At 32.6% G+C, this 19,707-nt stretch overlaps 2 protein-coding genes across 15 annotated transcripts; both read right to left on the bottom strand.

The window, feature by feature from the left end:
• Nucleotides 1–4,917: 4,917 nt before the first annotated feature.
• On the bottom strand, nt 4,918–7,334 carry LOC126768917 (uncharacterized). 14 transcript variants are annotated; one of them, XM_050487474.1, is made up of 4 exons: nt 7,242–7,334; nt 6,158–6,994; nt 5,981–6,055; nt 4,918–5,776 (listed from the first exon to the last, which is right to left on the bottom strand). In XM_050487474.1, exons 1-4 carry the CDS (start codon nt 7,297–7,299, stop codon nt 5,199–5,201), a joined length of 1,548 nt encoding a protein of 515 aa, XP_050343431.1. In that variant the 5' UTR covers nt 7,300–7,334; the 3' UTR covers nt 4,918–5,198. The 14 variants fall into 14 exon arrangements, with proteins under 14 accessions (XP_050343431.1, XP_050343404.1, XP_050343386.1 ...); XM_050487447.1 differs by adding an exon at nt 5,879–5,950 and having other exon boundaries at nt 6,053–6,994; XM_050487429.1 differs by having other exon boundaries at nt 4,918–5,878; nt 7,242–7,333.
• An 8,844-nt stretch (nt 7,335–16,178) lies between these two features.
• Nucleotides 16,179–17,558, bottom strand: LOC126769412 (uncharacterized). The gene is made up of 2 exons (XM_050488178.1): nt 17,386–17,558; nt 16,179–17,156 (listed from the first exon to the last, which is right to left on the bottom strand). The coding sequence occupies exons 1-2, from the start codon at nt 17,474–17,476 to the stop codon at nt 16,486–16,488; spliced, it is 762 nt and encodes a 253-aa protein (XP_050344135.1). The 5' UTR covers nt 17,477–17,558; the 3' UTR covers nt 16,179–16,485.
• Nucleotides 17,559–19,707: the final 2,149 nt, after the last annotated feature.

The following is a 19,707-nucleotide window of genomic DNA, read 5'->3' on the forward strand; positions in this document are numbered from 1 at the left end:
ATATCAATAGGAACATCTTTTAATTTATGGCCGCCAAGGTCGTCTTTAAAATGCATGAATATTATGACAAAACGGTAATCAAATATCATACATACAGTTTTTTTTTGTTAAATAAAAAAATAAAATTACTTTTTTAATGAAACTCAGTTTTATTATCAGATGGTAATACTTGATAAATTTAAATACATTTTATTGTGACTAATGGAGTTTTCCACGTGTTATTAAATGTTTATTCATCCTTTGATCTATTGTGAGAATGGCGGTCATTGTCATTAGGATCACGACAAATGGTCATGGTGAAGGGATTTAAATCACAAAGAGCTATTTAATATACTAAAGTAAGTGTTTGTTTTGGATATATCATGATTATACTCTATAAATTATTTATATTTTATAAATCTTCTATCCTGCTATATATATATGTACATACAAACATCGTGGATGTTTTAGATTCGACCCGGTCGTATTACGGGATTTATTTTTGATTTAAAAATATCATTGTTACTCTTATGAAGTCGTTGATAAGCAGTTAGTTAGTTAGCTATATATATATATATATATATATATATATATATATATATATATATATATATATATATATATTACGATTTCGTAAATACATTATTAAATAATTTTGCTAAATTTAACGTAACTAAATTTAAAATTAGTTCTATAATTGAATTGTAATATTTTAGATTAGCTAGTAGAGTTTAAATAATATTAATGTATTGAATTTAACCAGTAAAGATTTTAAAATAAAACAGGCACAGAGAGCTAACATCTTAGTTCCCTAGGTTTGTGGTGCATTGGAGTTGTAAAGTATGGGTAATATTTCTTGACAGCGTCCATGTCTATGGGCAGTTTAACCCCTTACCATCCTAGCCATTTGCCATCTTTTATTTATTTTAAATTAAATAAAAAAATGTAGTTCAAAAACGACCACAGTTTGTATGTAATAAAATTATTTATTTACAAAGTCGTTAAAAAACTTAATAAAAACATTAGCAGATATGACTGTTTAAACAGTGTGTATCATCGTGTATTTCCCCAATCCCCATATTCTAAATAAATGTATAAGTTTGTGCAATGTTTAAGATATTATCTTAAAACAAAAATTATTTCAATTTAAGGAACTTCCAACGATCAAATTAAAGATAGGTGTTTATAAGCTTATAGAGATATGTATATTCTGGCTGTGGCTGATGTAGATATAGGTTTACAGTATATTTCTATTCGTCGGAATATTCGATTTAAGCGCCGAAGAAACTTCCATTAAAACGTAAGCTCTATGCTAGTCTACCTACTATCTTATGGATCGCAAGCATATTTAGTTAATTATTTGATAAATACTTTTTTATATATCTTAGTTTTAGGTGATAGCTCAAAGCGAAGAAAAAGACGTAACTAGAAAAATTGTCCTTTATCAAACCACAAAATTCAGTTTCATTCATTTTATATTACAGCAAAATATTAAAATGTTCTTTCCTCGGACTCTTGAAGGAGATAGTTTTAGTTTAAAAATAAAATAATTTTAATCAATAGCGCCAGATATCAATTGTCATACATTTTTATCGCATATGAAATGGGTATTTTATTTATTAAGGCGTTAGTTTATTTATTATTTATCGTCAATTTTTTCGACAATTTGTAAGTAGAATAATAATTAATTAAATAAATAAATAATTATACCGAATAATTGTTTCATTATAATTTCGATCGAATAATAGGCTAAATATTCGTATTCGGTAAAATCCATATTCGGCCCACCACTAATAAGCACATGTTAAATCAACGTGCGTTTTTATAACATGATGAGCCAGTTCAGTCTTAACAAAAAATGTAATTGCTCGGTAGAATCCAAAAACGTGTTTCATGTTTTTTTTTTGTTAATCAAAGGTTACGGTTGAATATATAAATAATTTTTGGTATAATATTTCATTAAATAATTTCAATTCCCTTTATCTATATATAAATAAATAGACAAAGACAAAATAGTTCAAAACATGAAAATCGTATAGATATATACCAATGGGTGAACACCAGTAGAAATAAATATAAAAGTTTATTCTAGGAATATTTAGTTTGTAAAATCTAGTTAAAAATATAAATTATTAAATTTAAAGGTAAATCAAAAATGTCTTTTTGGACCTTTTTTACTTTAAAATTTCTGCTGAGTTGTAATAGTTTTGCCGTCAATATCAAAGTTAATAGAAAAAATTATAAATGTGAGATTATTAAACTATTTAAATAAATTTAAGCTTTTGTCAGACTCTCAATATGGTTTTCGTCAGGGCAAATCCACGGAGGACGCTGTTGAAGCTCTAACCTCGCACATTGTTAAGAGTCTTGACAGTGGTAAAAGGTCTTTGGCTGTATTCCTTGATTTAAAAAAAGCCTTTGATACGGTCTCTGTCCCCATTCTTGTGAAAAAGTTAGAATATTTGGGAATCAGAGATACCTCGCTGGGTCTTTTTAGGGACTACTTGAGCGACCGAACTCAAGAAGTCAAAATTGGACAGTTTGTTAGTCGTGCCTCAAAAATAACTTATGGAGTACCGTGTCTTAGGACCTACCTTGTTTCTAATTTACATTAATGATCTCTGTAATTTAAAAATAAACAATGCTAAAATATTTTCCTATGCAGACGATACCGCAATTGTTTTTACAGATACTAGTTGGACTAAAGTTAAAAATACAACAGAAAGAGGTCTCTTCACTGTCTCCTGTTGGCTGAAGTCAAATTTACTGTCTCTAAACACAACCAAAACAAACTACATGCCTTTTTCCATCTATAATCGAACCCAGCCAGATAGTAACTATAATATTACAGTTCATGTTTCCAATAGCATTAAATTCGAGGATTGTAATAACTGCTCCATGATCAAACGAGTGAACTCTTTCAAGTACCTTGGTGTGTTAATAGATCAAAGACTATCATGGGATGCACAGCTAGAAGCTATAGGATGTAGATTGCGTAAACTAATTTGGATATTTAAGATGTTACGCCACAAAGCCTCTTGGGCCTTATTACATAAAATATATAAAGCTTTGGCGCAGTCAATATTGGAATACTGTATTCCTGTATGGGGAGGAGCTGCTAAATCTAAGTTCATTGAAGTTGAGAGAGCGCAAAGGCTTTTGCTAAAAGTTATCCACTTCAAGCCACATCGCTTCTCAACGGACACGCTATATTCAATGAGCCAGATACTGACTGTCAGACAAATGTATATCCAATGTATCATTCTTAAAGCTCATAAATCATTAAAATTCATTAAATCCAGTTCATTAAACAGAAGAATAAAACATAAAATTGCTGAAACGTATGGTGCTAAGACTACTTTTGCTAGCAACCAATATATAACACGTTCTGCCTACCTTTATAATAAAATTAATAAAATTCTAAACATATATCCCGAACAATATTTTAACGTCAAACAGAAATTATTTGAATGGTTAAAAACAAAAACATACGATGACACCGAATTAATTCCGTTTCATAAAACATAATCTAATCTACTGTAATCTACACATCCACCCACCTACACATACACACACACATACACATACACACACACACACACACACACACACACACACACAAACACACAAGTAAAATTTATTTTGATATAATGTTAGTTTACCTACTGATTGTGAGTTTTAGTATATAGTAAGATATTGTTTATTCTTTTTAAGAACATGGACAGAATTGTATGTTATGGAAGAGCGGGTCCTTCTGTCACGAGTATTATATTATACTCACTAGAGGGTCCCAACCTTTACTTGCTATGTACAACTTGATAAAGAATAAACTATTTTTTCATTTAAAAAAAAAAAAAAAATTGAACTTAGTTTGTCCTGTCTGATTATCAGGTTAGTATATCACACTTCTGTATGATTTCAATGAGACTATAAAATATCGGTTTTCTTTTCTATTACTTGTTTAATAGAACTTTCAAGTTTAATTTATTATTATGTAAATACTCAATGTTGTACGATAATCGTATTGCTTGTAGCCGTCAGTTTTCCCGTCTCGAACTCCAAGATCGTAATAGACAGCTCGACTAGTATTTGAAAATGGATACCTTAGCGGTAATTCTGTTAGCAGATCATTGTTATTATTATAGACATAATAATAATAATAATGTCCTCCAGGCCGATTTCAGCCACGGCAGCCAATCTCAAGAGAGATTAGTCAACTACGTAGGAGATATTATAGTGCACAAATGTGTGCGCAAACACAGGTGTACTCTCTATTCCCTAACTCTCATAATCCGGTGGGACGGCAATCCGACACGATCGGAAAGAGTTCAGACGCAGGACCATCGGCTTTATGTGCTTTCCGAGGCACGGGAGTGTACACACTTCCAACTTCCAGACTCCGGGCTGCTACTGAGAATTTTCTGATAGAAAAATCCAACAACATTTTATTACCCCGACCTGGGAATTGAAACCAGGATCTCTGGGTCTGCGGTCTTACATGTAGCCACTAGACGATCGAAGCATTTTAGACATATAAGATAATAGCCAGCAGAAATAAAAATCCCTGTAACAACATACGTATAAGTTTGTCAGGAAAAATTCATTACTTAGCGTTAAAATCACCTTATTGTGCCTCTTAATTAATCTTGTGTTATTTATAATGTAAAATTTAAATCTTTGGCATCTACAATAAATATTATTATTATTATTATCATTATATATAAATAGTCAAGTGCAATTTCTTTCACTATGTTTTGACAATGCTGTATATTTTCGGTCTGTAAGCCGATAATGTAGATTAAGGAATAATAAAAAAAAAATTGTAGTTTTTATGCGGTTTAGCAGAAGTTTAGTTCAAGTAGATTACTAATTAAGTGGATTTAGTCATAATGCTGATAGTAAATATATTTCTTAAGGATTTAGCAAAAAAAAAGAGTATCGATTGAAAAACTTATATTTTTATAACTACAATTATATATAAATACAATCACATCATCACTTGACTTTAATTATGTCTAAGATTAATTACAATATGTATGAGTCAACCTTATATTAACAATGATCAATGGGTCATTTATATGCTTATAATAATTGCTTTTATCATCAATTTTTCTCATAGAAATATTTTTATGGAGGTTTTTTATGTAATTAAAACTGTTGATGATTGAGTTAGTTGTATATTTTAAATCCATTTTATACAAGTTTCAACAGAAATTATGTTATTTTCCGTAACTGCTAGCGCTAGCAGAGGCAGATGCTTTGGCACTAGCAAATGCACCTCCTTGTCCACCACAAGAACCAGACCCACATCCACCACAGGATCCTGAACCGCAACCTCCCCCGTTGGCACCACCAGAGCTTCCGTAGCCACCAGAACCACTGCCAGAGCTTCCATAGTCTCCTGAGCCACCGCCTTGGCCACCTCCATGACCACCAAATCCACTTGAACCTCCAAGGCTTCCTAGTCCACCTAGTCCACCGCCAAGCCCACTGCTAAGTCCTCCTCCAATGCCTCCTCCGAAACCTCCGCCAAGACCACCACCTAATCCACCTCCAGATCCAGATCCACCATGCCCCCCTCCGAACACACTACTACCACCATTTGCACTACCGTAACCTCCAGATCCACCATGTCCTCCACTACTACCTCCACTTCCAGTTCCGGATCCTCCGTATCCTCCTCCTAAGCCACCACCAGCACCACCGCCTAGACCACCGCCTGCCCCTCCTCCATAACCTCCAGATCCACTGGTACCACTTCCAAGACCACCTGATCCACCAAGGCTACTTCCATGGCCTCCCGCAGAACTTCCTCCAAGGCCAGATCCGCCGCCGTATCCTCCGGATATACTACTGCCTCCTCCAAAGCCACCTGATCCACCAAGGCCGCTTCCATGACCTCCTCCAGAACCTCCTCCAAGGCCAGATCCGCCACCGTATCCTCCGGATCCACTACTGCCTCCTCCAAAGCCTCCTGATCCACCAAGGCCGCTTCCATGACCTCCTCCAGAACCTCCTCCGAGGCCAGATCCACTACCGTATCCTCCGGATCCACCACTGCCTCCTCCTAAACCACCTGATCCACCAAGGCCACTTCCATGACCTCCTCCAGAACCTCCTCCAATGCCAGATCCACCACCGTATCCTCCGGATCCACCACTGCCTCCTCCAAAACCACTTGATCCACCATGGCTGCCTCCATGACCTCCTCCTAGGCCACTGCCATATCCTCCGGATCCACCACTGCCTCCTCCAGAACCTCCACTTCCACTACCCAAACCACCTCCAGCTCCGCCGCCATAACCACCACCAGTGCCACCTCCAAATCCGCTTGATCCACTTTGGCCCTTTCCACCACCATTTTCGGCACCGTTTCCACCACCGATTCCACCGCCAATCCCACCACCGATTCCACCACCGGCCCCTCCTCCTAGTCCTCCAGATCCATCACTACCGCCAAATCCTGAATTTCCGCCGCCATATCCTCCTTTTCCATTAGAGCCACCAGTTCCTCCACCAGACCCACCGCCAGCTCCAAATCCAGCACCCCCTCCATAGCCACTACCACTTCCTCCACTGCTATAACCACCTCCACCGCCGTATCCGCCATTGCCAGTTGTACCAGTGAAAGCAAAACCACCCGATTTGCCATCATCTGACTTTGTATATATAGATTTCTCATTTCCTCCTCCTAAGCCTCCACCACCGCCTGCTCCATTTCCTCCTCCGAAGCCACTACCACCGCCACTGCCAGCTCCACCAGCAAGACCTCCACCTATTCCACCGCTGGCACTGAAGCCACCACTTCCTTTAAGATGGTTTATGCCTTCGTGAACTTTTCCAAGAATGCCGTGTACACCTTCACGAATAACATCGAGTCCTCCTCCGAAGCCACCACCGGCACCACCTCCAGCGCCACCAACGCCTCCGTAGCCAAAACCTCCTCCACCCCCGAAACCGAATCCACCACCCCCACCTCCGCCTCCGCCACCGCCGTAACCTCTACGGACTCTTTCTGTAATTTGAAAATAAATAATATTTAAAAAACAAACATTACTATAACACGATTTTTTTAATAAAAGTATAATAATTATGAAATATTCTCGAACATATAATTTATTCAATAGATATTTAAAAACTTTTTGATTATTCATTAATTATTATAAGATTTCACCCAACAGAAATAATAAAACATTATTTACTCATTTTGTTCAGAGTATGGATGCAAAAAACATAATAAGTGTAAAAAGCTTATAACTTACCAGTAGCATTTGCGAAAGCCAAGCAAATGGCAAATAATAAGTAAGCCGACCGTCTCATGGCTACGTGTTTATGAACTAGCTGTGATATTGTTTTATCATCCTTTTATACATCTTTACTTATCATTATCTACGCAATCTGAGTCAGTTCATGAGAACAATAACATACTCGTACCGGGAAAACAGCAACCCGTTTGAAATTCACTAACGCGCGTTTGTGGAATCGTTCTTGTTTGATTGTTAAATTAGTTTTCCATCCGTATAATTATATAACACAGATTGTTTTGTTATTACCGATAAATAACTATATATGTTTTTTAATATTATCTATTTCATAAAAAAAATTTTTGGATGTTTATTGTAAATAAAAGCCTTAATAGTTAAATATAAGGCGCAGGACTATAATGCATGTTAATTACATTAAAAGCTTTAATTGCCTCTTAACAGGTTTTTTTTTTGTTTTGTAAATATCAATTTATATATCCGACTTCTTGATATGGTAGCATATTGTACAATGTTTTTGGTTTTGAGCGTCAATTTGTAATTGACGATTGATTTAACTATTTAATGGTAGGTTTTCTGTTTTCAATCTGTTTATTTTAGATTGTATTGTATTGATTGTAGTATTTCCATCTCTAATCCATGTTATCGACCGCAAAACACGCTTTTGTTCCTAAAATTCGTGGAAGGAATCGTGACTATTTTCTGAGAAGCCTACATAGAACCCGCGCATATAGATTTTCTTCTTACTGTGTTCGTTTCAATAGAACCAGTCAAAACCCTAAGTAATGTATTTTTTTTTTATATTCGCCGAGAGGGCAAATGACTACTCCACCTGATGGTAAGTGGTAGTAGAGTCCAAACGCGACGACGGCCAGTACAGACGGGAAAAACGTTCTGCACTAGCCGCCTTCGCCTTGTCGGCCCGCAAGATGCTTCTTCACGCCTCGTTTGAAGGAACCCGGGTTGTAAGAGGAGGGGAACACGTGGAAGTGCGACAAAGAAAGGAGTTACCAAATTTCTTTGTTCGCGATGGAATTGATGTCACAGTTAGGCGGTGACATCGAGAACCAGCTCGCGTGGACTTAAGAAGGAAGGGGGAAGCAGGGTATCTTAATAATTATGTTTCTGCTCGATTATTTATTTTTAAATTTATTTCGCCTGTTTCGGATTTAATTATAATTGCTTACCAAGGCTTATTTTTTAAAGAGAAATAATAAATTTTGCTCTATTTAGATATTTATTATACATGCTGATTTCAGTTGTGGGCTATGTGACATACTTTGTAAATGTATGTACTAATAATACATTAAAGTTATAAGTGGAACTAGAAAATGATTATCCAGAAAACCTATCGTTACGTAAAATTTAGAAAAAACATATGACAAGTTATAAATCTTAAATTTATTTCAATGAAATCAAATACAGATAAATGTTTCTCGATAACGAGAGCTTTCATCTAATTTGAAAATCTCAGATTGAAATCTATTCTTACCTTTTCTTTTGGAAATAATAACAAGATTAAAGCTTATTTGTAAAACTATTTTAGTAACATTGAATAAAATATAAGTAATATATTAAATACAGGTAATTAAAAAAAACGAAATGAATTTTTAAAAACACAAAAACTTTAATCTAATATTTTCATGAGGATGAGAGGATTATATACAAATAGGTTCAACCCTAAATTATATATTTTTGTGTAAAAGCCCTTGTAATTAATGATTCAATATTTAAAACATGTTTTTGACACGATTATCGTTCTAAATAACTTTAAATGTGTTTGTTGTAATTAATGAATACCGATGGATTTTGTTTTATTGCGTATAAATATTCTCACAGCGAATTTCTAACAATATTTTTGGGAACATGGTTCATATTTTTTTGCGCTGTGCTTATAAGAAGACAAGAAAGATAAAATCATGTCTGCGAGGTGGTATTTCCAAGGCTGAAGGTCAATCCTCGACGCAAACTCGTTACACAAATTTAATGGAACCTTTAATGTTGCCACACATTGGAATATATAGCATATAGAATAGTATCGCATAGGCGCACTTGTGTACATCATCGAGTCTTTTAAATATTCTTCATGTTGTTATACGACTAGCTCGTTATTGATGATATGGTATATTGACTACAATAAGAGTACCAACCACTAACCCGCATTGGAGCAGCGTGGTGGAATAAGCTTCTAACCTTCTCCTCAATAAGAGGAGAGGAGGCCTTTAGCCCAGCAGTGGGACATTCACAGGCGGTTACGGTTACGGTAAGAGTATATTGCTCAGCTCAATACCAAACAAATAAGAGTACTGCAGTCTACGGCTATTTATTTATAAATTCTGATTGATATAATATTGATATAAAGACAGTTTGTTAGATCGCTATAGTTATGTAGTTCGTAATAGTGCAACTTGATGCTATACTTTCATGGAATGTGACCCTAGTTCTTAATTAATTCTTACTATAGATGATGGTGTTAATTATATATAACGTAATATTTAATAGCTCACTGGGATTGATTTAGTTAAACTTGCAATTACATTTAATTGTGCAGCGTAGTTTCATTTATAAAAAATATTTTATCATAAATTCATTCGCAATAAAGTAATATAAAACTTTTAAAATATCTCAAGCATTTAGAATTATTAAAAAATAATACTTTGTTTTGTTTTTAATTGTTTATTCCTTATGGTGCTTTTCTGAGTATATTAGTTGATAATTTAAAATGCATTTTGTATTTATTGTGTTTTTAAGCTCAAAAAATTAAATTTAGGTTTGTACATTATACACGTTTTACATTGTATACGTATATTTAAAAAAAATGTACTACTATGTAAAAATTCACTGAAATTCTGCCACATGTGTATTCCACCAACCCGCATTGGAGCAGCGTGACGGAATAAGCTCCAAATATTCTCCTCAAAAAATGAGAGGAGGCCTTAGCCCAGCAGTGGAACATTCACAGGCTGTCACTGACTATGTAAAAAAATAACAATAAACGAAAGAAAGGCAAAATGTTGCCTTTGCTTAAATGTTTATATTTAAGCTCGGGCAATATTTTGGCATAATAGTTTACAAATAAATGAGTAAGTCCGGATAGGCTTATAAATTTTCAATCGTTAGTCCAACTGTATAATTTGTTAACTCTCTTAATGCTTTTAATATAATATGTGAAGATAAAAAGGTTTGTTTTTTTACTTCATAAAGTAAATATGTATTTACGTGTTCATCAATTGACCAAAACAATTTGCTATATGTAGTAAAAAAAATCCGTCTAACCTTTTCCGCAATTTTTTTTCTATTGTTGTTGTGTCTATAGGCCATAGAGGTTGTTCTAGTCGCTGCCGGTCACGATACACGCTAAATGCATCTTGCTTCATATAAAAAACCACATCCGGCTCCGTTTGCTGTTTTAACTGTGATGTCATGTGTGATTTTATTGATTTTAAAGTAGGTGTACAGGAAAAATATAGATACAAAAAATAATAAATCGCTTTTTTTGAAATCTGGTATTTCAAGGGACCTTCATAGGCAACCTATATGTCGGCCGCAGCGTTACACGCTAAATTCAACCAAAAAGTCTCAAAACGATGACTAATTAAGTTTGAGAGAAACACTAACAAATTAATATATTTTAATTGCAGAAATACTCGAAGGTTTGCTAAGATTATAATTGAAAACACTAATATTCATTAAATTTAAATTTAGTTAATATTTTAGTGTTTCTCTCAAATTGTGGTTACGAACATGCCAATAACGAGTGTGAAACATCATCTATTACACCACACACTTCAAAATTGGGAGTGTCACTTCTGATTAGATGTTTAAACTTTCCTAGTGTTCGGATCTAAATCTAAATGCTATAAATAGCTTTATGTAAATCAAAATATTTATAGTTTAATACAATTATTTTGGTGCGCTCTACCGCGCCTGACAATTACAGATAAACTATAAAAGGAGATGGATAGATAATGATAACGTACTAATTTGAATGAAATGTTAATGCATCATAAAAAGTAAAACTTTTTTTTCAACATTTGATATGTTTTGTCCCAAAAGCATCAATAATATTACAGGTCATCGTATTGTGATATTAAAAATAAATATGACTTTGGGAAAATGATTTGATATTCAAAACGAATTTTTAAACGAAAATCTCATTATTCATTTCAAAACTTAATATAAAATGTTAAAATTTAAGAAATATTAACATCTACGGATATTTTTTATCAATTTTTCTTCTGCGTTTTATTAAAGTATTGTTTTATTTCTAACGAGCATGAATATTTTTATTGTGGGTTTTTTAATTATGACATCATTTAGTGCATTATGTACCTACCTCCCTACGTGGCATTATTTATTCAGCAGAATGGTACTTTGTTTTAAAATAAGCGATTTTATATTTTATTTTCCTAACTAAAACTTGCCATAACAAATACATTAACTTACAAAAACTGCATTAGAATTTAAAACAAAAAGGAATCAATTTTATTTCACACACATAAATTTTATTTATTCAGGATACATTACAATGAAATATTAATAGAGTTCCATAACAAGAAAAAATCTACTGCCGTCTCAGTACAATTTACACATTTGTACAGTTTACAATATCAGTAAATAAAAGGAATTACATAATTTTTCTTACTCAAAAATAAAATATATATTAATTTATTACACAAGACCAGACGAAGAAAGTAATATATTAGGAAAGTCAATTACAAGGTTACCGTTTAGTTGGGCAAGAAAAAATATATAGTAAAATCATTTTAAGGTTTTTACTTTTGTCGAATTTAAGTGCAATGTTTCTGTTGCACTAGTTTAAATTTTTGTAAATTAATTTTATTTGTAGCCGAGATGGCCCAGTGGTAAGAGCGCGTGAATCTTAACGGATGATCGTGGGTTCAAACCCGGGCAAGCACCACTGAATTTTCATGTACTTAATTTGTGATTATAATTCATCTCGTGCTTGACGGTGAAGGAAAACATCGTGAGGAAACCTGCATGTGTCTAATTTCACTGAAATTCTGCCACATGTGTATTTTACCAACCCGCATTGGAGCAGCGTGGTGGCATAAGCTCCAAAATCCTTCTCCTCAAAAAGGAGAGGAGATTAATTTTATTTGCGAGCTACTCCAGCCTGATATCTATGTTCGTATCACAGTAATCCATAAAACGATTCATAGTATTTAAGAAACGATGATAATGAATTACTAAAAGTATTTACTATATGTATTTTCCTAGCTAAAGCCCACGTAAACGAATTTCAAACATCACTTTTTTTAAAGGACTTAGACAAGTAATTACTCCAATTGACATTTAGTGGGCACCTTCGCCCATAGACACTGACACTGAAAAAACAATAAACAATCCCTTAGTCAATGCGTCGTAACATTTGGACCAAAGAGGTATATCTTACCCTTTATTATTTTATGAGTAAATATATAGCCTCGTGTAACTGCTAAATGTTATTAAAACAAAAATATCATGTTTTCTTCGTAATCTGCTCAAAATATTATGTTTCTAATTCAGAGAAAGATGAAATTGTTTATATGTTTAATTATGCTTTCCTGCTTTGATAACGGCCTCAACATAAACATAGACTATAAAATTAGTACTAAGAATACAAATAGCAAAATACTAACTTATCACCACGCGCGTTGCAAAAATAAATAATTATTTATATTAAAAAATGGGTAAACCACGTTATTAATTTTTTTTTTCACATTTTGATATTGTAAATTTTTAATAGAAATTAAATAGGAGTATTTGAAATAATTATTTACTTGTGAGATTAAAAAAAAAAATTGTGTATGCATGTTGATGGTTAGAAAATTATTTTTGGTATACATCTATAAGAACTAGGAGGGTAGAAAAATTTTCAATTGAGAAGAAGTAATTTACTTACTTATAAGCAGGCGTTTAAAGTAGTTAATGCAGTAATACTTTTTAATTTAATACTTATTAATCTACGTAGTCAATATTTATGTAATTTTAATCGTATAGAAATCATTAAATTATTTTTAGTTCTTTATTATCGCTTATATTGTTTAGTTAAAAATTGCTTTCTCTCTTCTCGCCAAATGATGATTGAAGATTCTATAGAACATATACAGTTTTTTACAACACAATATTATATTAAGTTTCACAGCAGTATATTAACAAAAAATGTATTGGCTGTGCTGGACTCTGTCGGAATATTTTTTTATAGCTTTTGTAATGCCGTGAGGGTTTTTTCGATAGGTTTTATGACGTATTAAGTGGCGTGCGAGTTTTTGTAATTAGGCTTCGCGAGTCATACATGATTATAAATGATGTAATGGTAGGCAGAAGAGACAAATCCAAATACCTTGCCTACATGTATTGCAATTATTATAGCGACGGTATGCAATATTTCTATAAAAGTCAATAAAAAGAGAATGAGAATGTATTTAAAAATGTTTATTGGTTTTAATTTTTTTCTTATAAATAAATAAAAATAACTGCTTGTATATATTGTGCCACATGTATAATATTAGCTCCACCAAAGGAAATTTGTAAATTTGTTTCAGGTGACAAGTTTCAGTAATATTTGTTAACAAAAATTGATGCAATGTTGTGTAGTTGCCGAAGAGTTTCTGAAGATACGCAATCAGTGGAATATATGTACATTATGTTACGCAACAAATGAGAATATAACTCATAAATAATATGTTTGTTTATCTTACATTTACATATATTATTGGTAAAATCTGTGATCTATATTGTAGAACCGACAATAGTAGATATGGTTCAGTAGCTAGAACATGTGAATTTTAACCGAAGATTGCGGGTACAAACCCGGGCAAGCACACTGAATTTTCATGGTGCTAATAATAATTGGAGGAAAACAATGTGAGTTTCATATGTTGCACGAAAATCTTGTGTATCTACCATCCCACATTGGAGCAACGTTGTGGAATGAACTCCAAACCTTGTCCTCAAAAGAAGAGGTGGCCTTAGTCCAGCTGTGGGATATTTAGAAGCTGTTATTTTACTATGTCAGATATTGTGTTACTACTTAGGATTACTTGAGGAAAAACGTTTATTAATATTATTTCATAATAGCATTAAGTATCTTTTTACAGTGGTATCTATTTTCTTAGTTCTCTAGATAAGAGGGCAATAACTTGACTGCGTGCCACAGTTCAAGGACGTAAACGTAGACTTCCATCAATAGTCAGGCAAAAAAATTGAAAAATAACTTTGGGACTAATACCAATATACGAGTATATAGGATATAGATGGATTAGTATATATTTTTGCTGTGTAAAATCTCAAGTCTAGTATGAAAGATTTTTATTAATAATCTGACCCGCTTACATAAAAGTAATATTTTTTTAATAATAATATAAATATAGCGTTATTTTTGGCCGAATGTTATACTTATTTCATTTATTAGTAACATGAAAGTTTTAAGTTAATTTCGCCTCTATGTATTCTCGTGCTAACTTAAACAATTTTGTAGCAATCATTGTTTTGTCATACGAAGTAATCATTTGAATTGCTAATTAGTTAGTAATTGTAGATTTAGGTTTTGAAAATATGTAAAGAAAATGAATTTATTGATGACATATTTCGGTCGGATAATGGATAGTAATTAATAATACTCATTTTTATGGTAAATTGTGTTATAAAGAATATCAGCATATATTAACCGATTGACATTATAAAATATATATAGGAATCGTGATTGCAATACATTGTAACTGACTTTGAAAAATAGTTTATGTGGTAAGGATCTTACAATATAGCGAGATATATTCATGAATTTCAATAACATTATGTCTTCTTTCGAGCACTTTTAGCATCGTTTATACAGAAAATAAAAACTCATTTTTGCCTACAAATTATTTTTTTTTCGTTTTAAATTCCTCTAACCTTGCTAAGTGTAAAATCAAAGCATTGCATGAAATAAAAAGGTTTTAAACGGTTTAAAATGTAAACTAAATTAGTTAGACACATATTATACCGGTTTATTATATAATTTGTATTATATTGTACACTGAGATGGTCCAGTGATTAGAACATCTGAATCATAATCGTAGATTGTAGGTTAGAACCGGGGTAATCGCCACTGTTGACGTGCTTAATTTATAATTCATCTCGCGGTCGGTAGTGAAAAAAAACTTTGTGACGAAACCTATATGTGATGGATAAAAATCTGCATTATATGTGTATCCACCAATCCGCACTAAAACAGCATGATGGTAATTTTTGTAAGCTTATTAGAATCTTTTGCGTCGGTCTGATTTATATAGCGTGTCACATAAACAATGCATAATAATTAATGTGATTGTTTAGTTTGCAAAAACAGTTATAATTGATTCTAAGTAGGAAAATTATTATGGAATTGACTTAATGAGAGGGAACGACTATGTCTAGAAACTTTTATTTTTTCGTAATAATTAATTTAATTTTATTTGCAAAAACATGGATATCGTTTTCGTCGATTTCCATATAGAACATGAAAAATTAATAATATATGGTTGGTTATGTTATATTTTTAATGTCTTGCAGGTTTTTCTAAATACATACATGTCGTTTTATGTAGAATATTATTAATTTTAATTTTTAATTAGAATATTAATGTATAATTTTGGTACGAAATGTAATCGTTAATTTTTTTTCTATTTAATTGAAATAAAGTAATTAATAATTAATTAATTGAAATTGAATGATTACATTTAAATTTTATTGAATAAAAATTTATCAAATGATTAGGTACTAATACAACACTTAACATTTAATTGAGACGCTAAAAGCGTCTAAATTAAAGTTTCTAATTTTAAACGAGGCTAATTTCTGTCTCTAGATAAAAAAATATTATAAATAAGTATCTATATCAGATTTATTTTGTTGTAATAAAAGAATTATATAAAATAATACAAAATTATATAATATGTAAAATAAAAAAAACACTGACTTAAAAATTCAATTTATTGTTTATAACAAAAATTGAGAATTAAAGATGTTGAATTTTTTCGTTAGTCACGAAACGTTGTTTAACAACTAATATATTATTTATTTAAAACATTTTTATGACTTTTATTAATTGAGTATTACGCCATCTATTATCACTAAGTTTAACTTATGAACGACAATAAAATTAATTTGTCTTTAGATGCAAACCACTAATGCGCGAGTAATACGTATATACGCTAGATGGCGCTACAAATCGAATGAATAAGCTTTTAGAATCCTGTAAGTTTGCATTATAACAGGTTTTTTAAAATTTACTGTCTTGTTTTGGGGGCCCGTATGCCGTTGCATGGCTGGTAGCTACACCTCCTCGTCCTGTGCTAAAAGCATTAGCGATAGCAGTTGGACCACCAGGGGTACCACTACCTGACCTCCCACCGTAGCCGAAGAACATTGGGAAATAAGCTCCTGTTGGCATCCTAGGGAGATATTCTTCACCATCTTCTTCGTCTTCATCTACTGGCCGTTTGACCTGTTTCCTTTTAGTGACACGTTTTTTCGGAGAAGGCAACGCTTTAGGTACCTCTTCTGTTTCAGGTTCCGTCAATTCAGGGGTGATCACAGATTTTAGCGTCGTTGTAATTTGTTCTGTTTTTTCGGTTGGTTCGGCGATTTCTGAAGCTTCGGTGATAACCGGTAGCTCGGATATTACAGCGGGCTGTTCAGGCAAGGGTTCAGATTGTTCAGGCACTTGTGGGTAGTAGACTTCATTCTGCTGTGGGGGATAATTGAACTCTGGTTGTGTTTGACGCCTCCTGTCTGGTAAATAGTATTGACTGGTTTGTGGTTGGTATTGTTCCTCAGGCTTGAACATAAAAGCGGCCATACCGGCTCCAACAGCCCTTGGATTGTAATACGGGTTGTAGTAGCGACTCAACGCCATACCTCCACGGGAGCTATCGACGGAGCCGTATGAAACTGAAAAAGAATCAAGTTTTACAAATCGTTAAATAAGAAATCTATGCCATCTATGAAACAAAAATTGTAAACAACATAATTTAAATTTAGTATGAATAAAGTAACGATTGTTTTATTACAAAATAGCTAATCAAACTTTTACATTTTAGTTTTATTTTATTTCAGTTATTTGAACAAATTAAAATCTAATTTACAACATTAATGTACAACTACTTTTAATTCAACTCACTTGAGTCCACATTTCCGTAATAGGGATAGGGATATCCTTTCGCTTCCAACAAAGCACTTGCAAAGACGAAGAACACGCAAAGGATCTTCATTTTTCACTGATTTACACTTGAATTGCCTTTGTATGTCGAAGGGTGCTGTGCGGTATAATGCTGTCGAGCTATTGTTGGTAAGGAGCAGACGGCGCGTTATATAGTCCAGTCTGGCTAGCGTAATTGAGATTCATGGCACGCTGGTTAGCCTGCGCCTGCGCATGCTACGATCGTCATTTTACACGATTCGGCAGTGTTCTCCTACCGTTATGGGAAACTGGACATCCTAGAGACGGCGAATGCTCGACACGTCTCCTATTTGGTGAAACGTTGAACTTATAGTTTTGTTTACGTGCCGATGACTCATTGTTGCATTTTCATCCCGATTTTTTTTTAAATCAATATAATTATGAAAATTTATCCTATAAATGCATATCTCCGGTCTTTTAAAGTAGTTAAACTGTAAATAGAAAGAATATTAAGAGTAAGATTAATGGATCTTAAAATATTTTTTGTAATCCACATATTCTTTTCTGACAATGTCTCCATCAGATATGCTCATAACTCAATCCAATTTAAAAACATCCTAACAATTCTGTTTATTATAAACATAAATTACGTTACTATTATTTTGAGCAAACCTAACCATTATTTGTAACACAACTTTTAAATAAACAGAGCTGTAAATTTTAATTAACTAGTATATTCGAGTTAATTGACTAAATAAGTCAGTCATTTATGTGTAATTGTGTGTGAACATCATTAAAAAAATATAAATAAATAAGTGAAAGGATTTAACAGTTTAAACAAAAGTTTATGAAACGTACATTACTAAATATGTCACAGATAAAATAAATATGTCCGAGTAACATATTTATTTGAAACCAGTTGGCATTATATCTCCAGACAGTCATTACATTACCGGGTGGGCTATCCGGGCGCCGGCGGGCTGCCTTCCTATCTAATAAATACGGTTACGGTTGCTTCTTGTAATAAAACAAATACTTTGTAATCATTCTTATTTAATAATTAAAGGTTATTTTTTATGTAAGTACACTTAGCGCAATAATAAAAGATAAAACATATAAATACAGGAAGAATGTAGAATATAATATGTATGTTAACGTTGTAAGCTGTAATAAAGCTAAGAAAATTAACGTTAGAAAATTCACGAATTAATTTCTCTGCCTATAAACCTTTGCACGCCCTCTTATTAATATTTCGGGGATATATTTGTGTATTGTGTGGATTCCTATGTAAATACATTTGTCTTGGCTTGCCTTGACTGACATCAATTACAAAAATAACCGATCAAGTACTGATTAAGAAGAAGTATAAAACTGACGTTTTGACAATTTTTCTATAAAAGCTGTCTAAATTAATCATTAATGCTTTCATTTCCGTTACGTAAAAGTTAACATGCGATTTAAAAATCGACCCTTAATTAAATAGTATATATTTAAAATAAACTTTATCAACTTAACATTCTCACTTTATGCTATAAAAAGCTTTCTATCATTAAAAATTTTATTTATAAGTCTTAGATTAAATACAGCTTTAAAAATTTTGTGAAAAAAATTATTTAGATTTTTTGCATTAAATCTTTAGTTGTAAGCAAATTTAAAAACAATTTTCTTATTAAATATGGGTAGGACTTTCAAAAAGCTACACTAACAAGACAGCGCCGCTTAGAGACTTAAACTAAATTTGTATTTTTATAACATTAGTACACCATTACTGTAGCTATTATCTTCAAATTAAAAATAATAGTCTAAATCGACATCGCAATCACAATCAGCAAAGATATCGCGGAAAAGAAACACACAAAAAAGTAAACCGAATTGATTTTCTTTATTTATGAAGTTGCTTAAAAATTGCAAAGTAAGTGTCATTATCGAATAAATTATACTTAATTTTCAGCCGATAGGGCTTTGTTCAGACTCATCTTTATCGGTACCACACATTCATCAGTGAGTCTACCGTGAATAATCAATACTGCTGTGATATTGCTGTTACAGTTTGTACAGTAAGTGGACCAGTGTAATACCAATTTAAAAAATAATAACATATTAGATTCCATGGTTCCATGAGTAAGACATTATATATGTAAGGTGTATACTTCATACCGTGCCAGTGTGTATGAGTGAAGTTGATCATTCGCCATCAGGTTATCGTTAGCTCCTCTACTAATAAATCTTATATTTAACAAAAAGGTTACTAGTGTCAAAATGTATTTTTAGTTTATTGTCGTAGAATAATGTTAATGTTGTAAATAATGTTTGTTCAAATGT

The sequence above is a fragment of the Nymphalis io genome, chromosome 1 (assembly GCF_905147045.1).
Source record: "Nymphalis io chromosome 1, ilAglIoxx1.1, whole genome shotgun sequence".
NCBI lineage: Eukaryota > Metazoa > Arthropoda > Insecta > Lepidoptera > Nymphalidae > Nymphalis > Nymphalis io.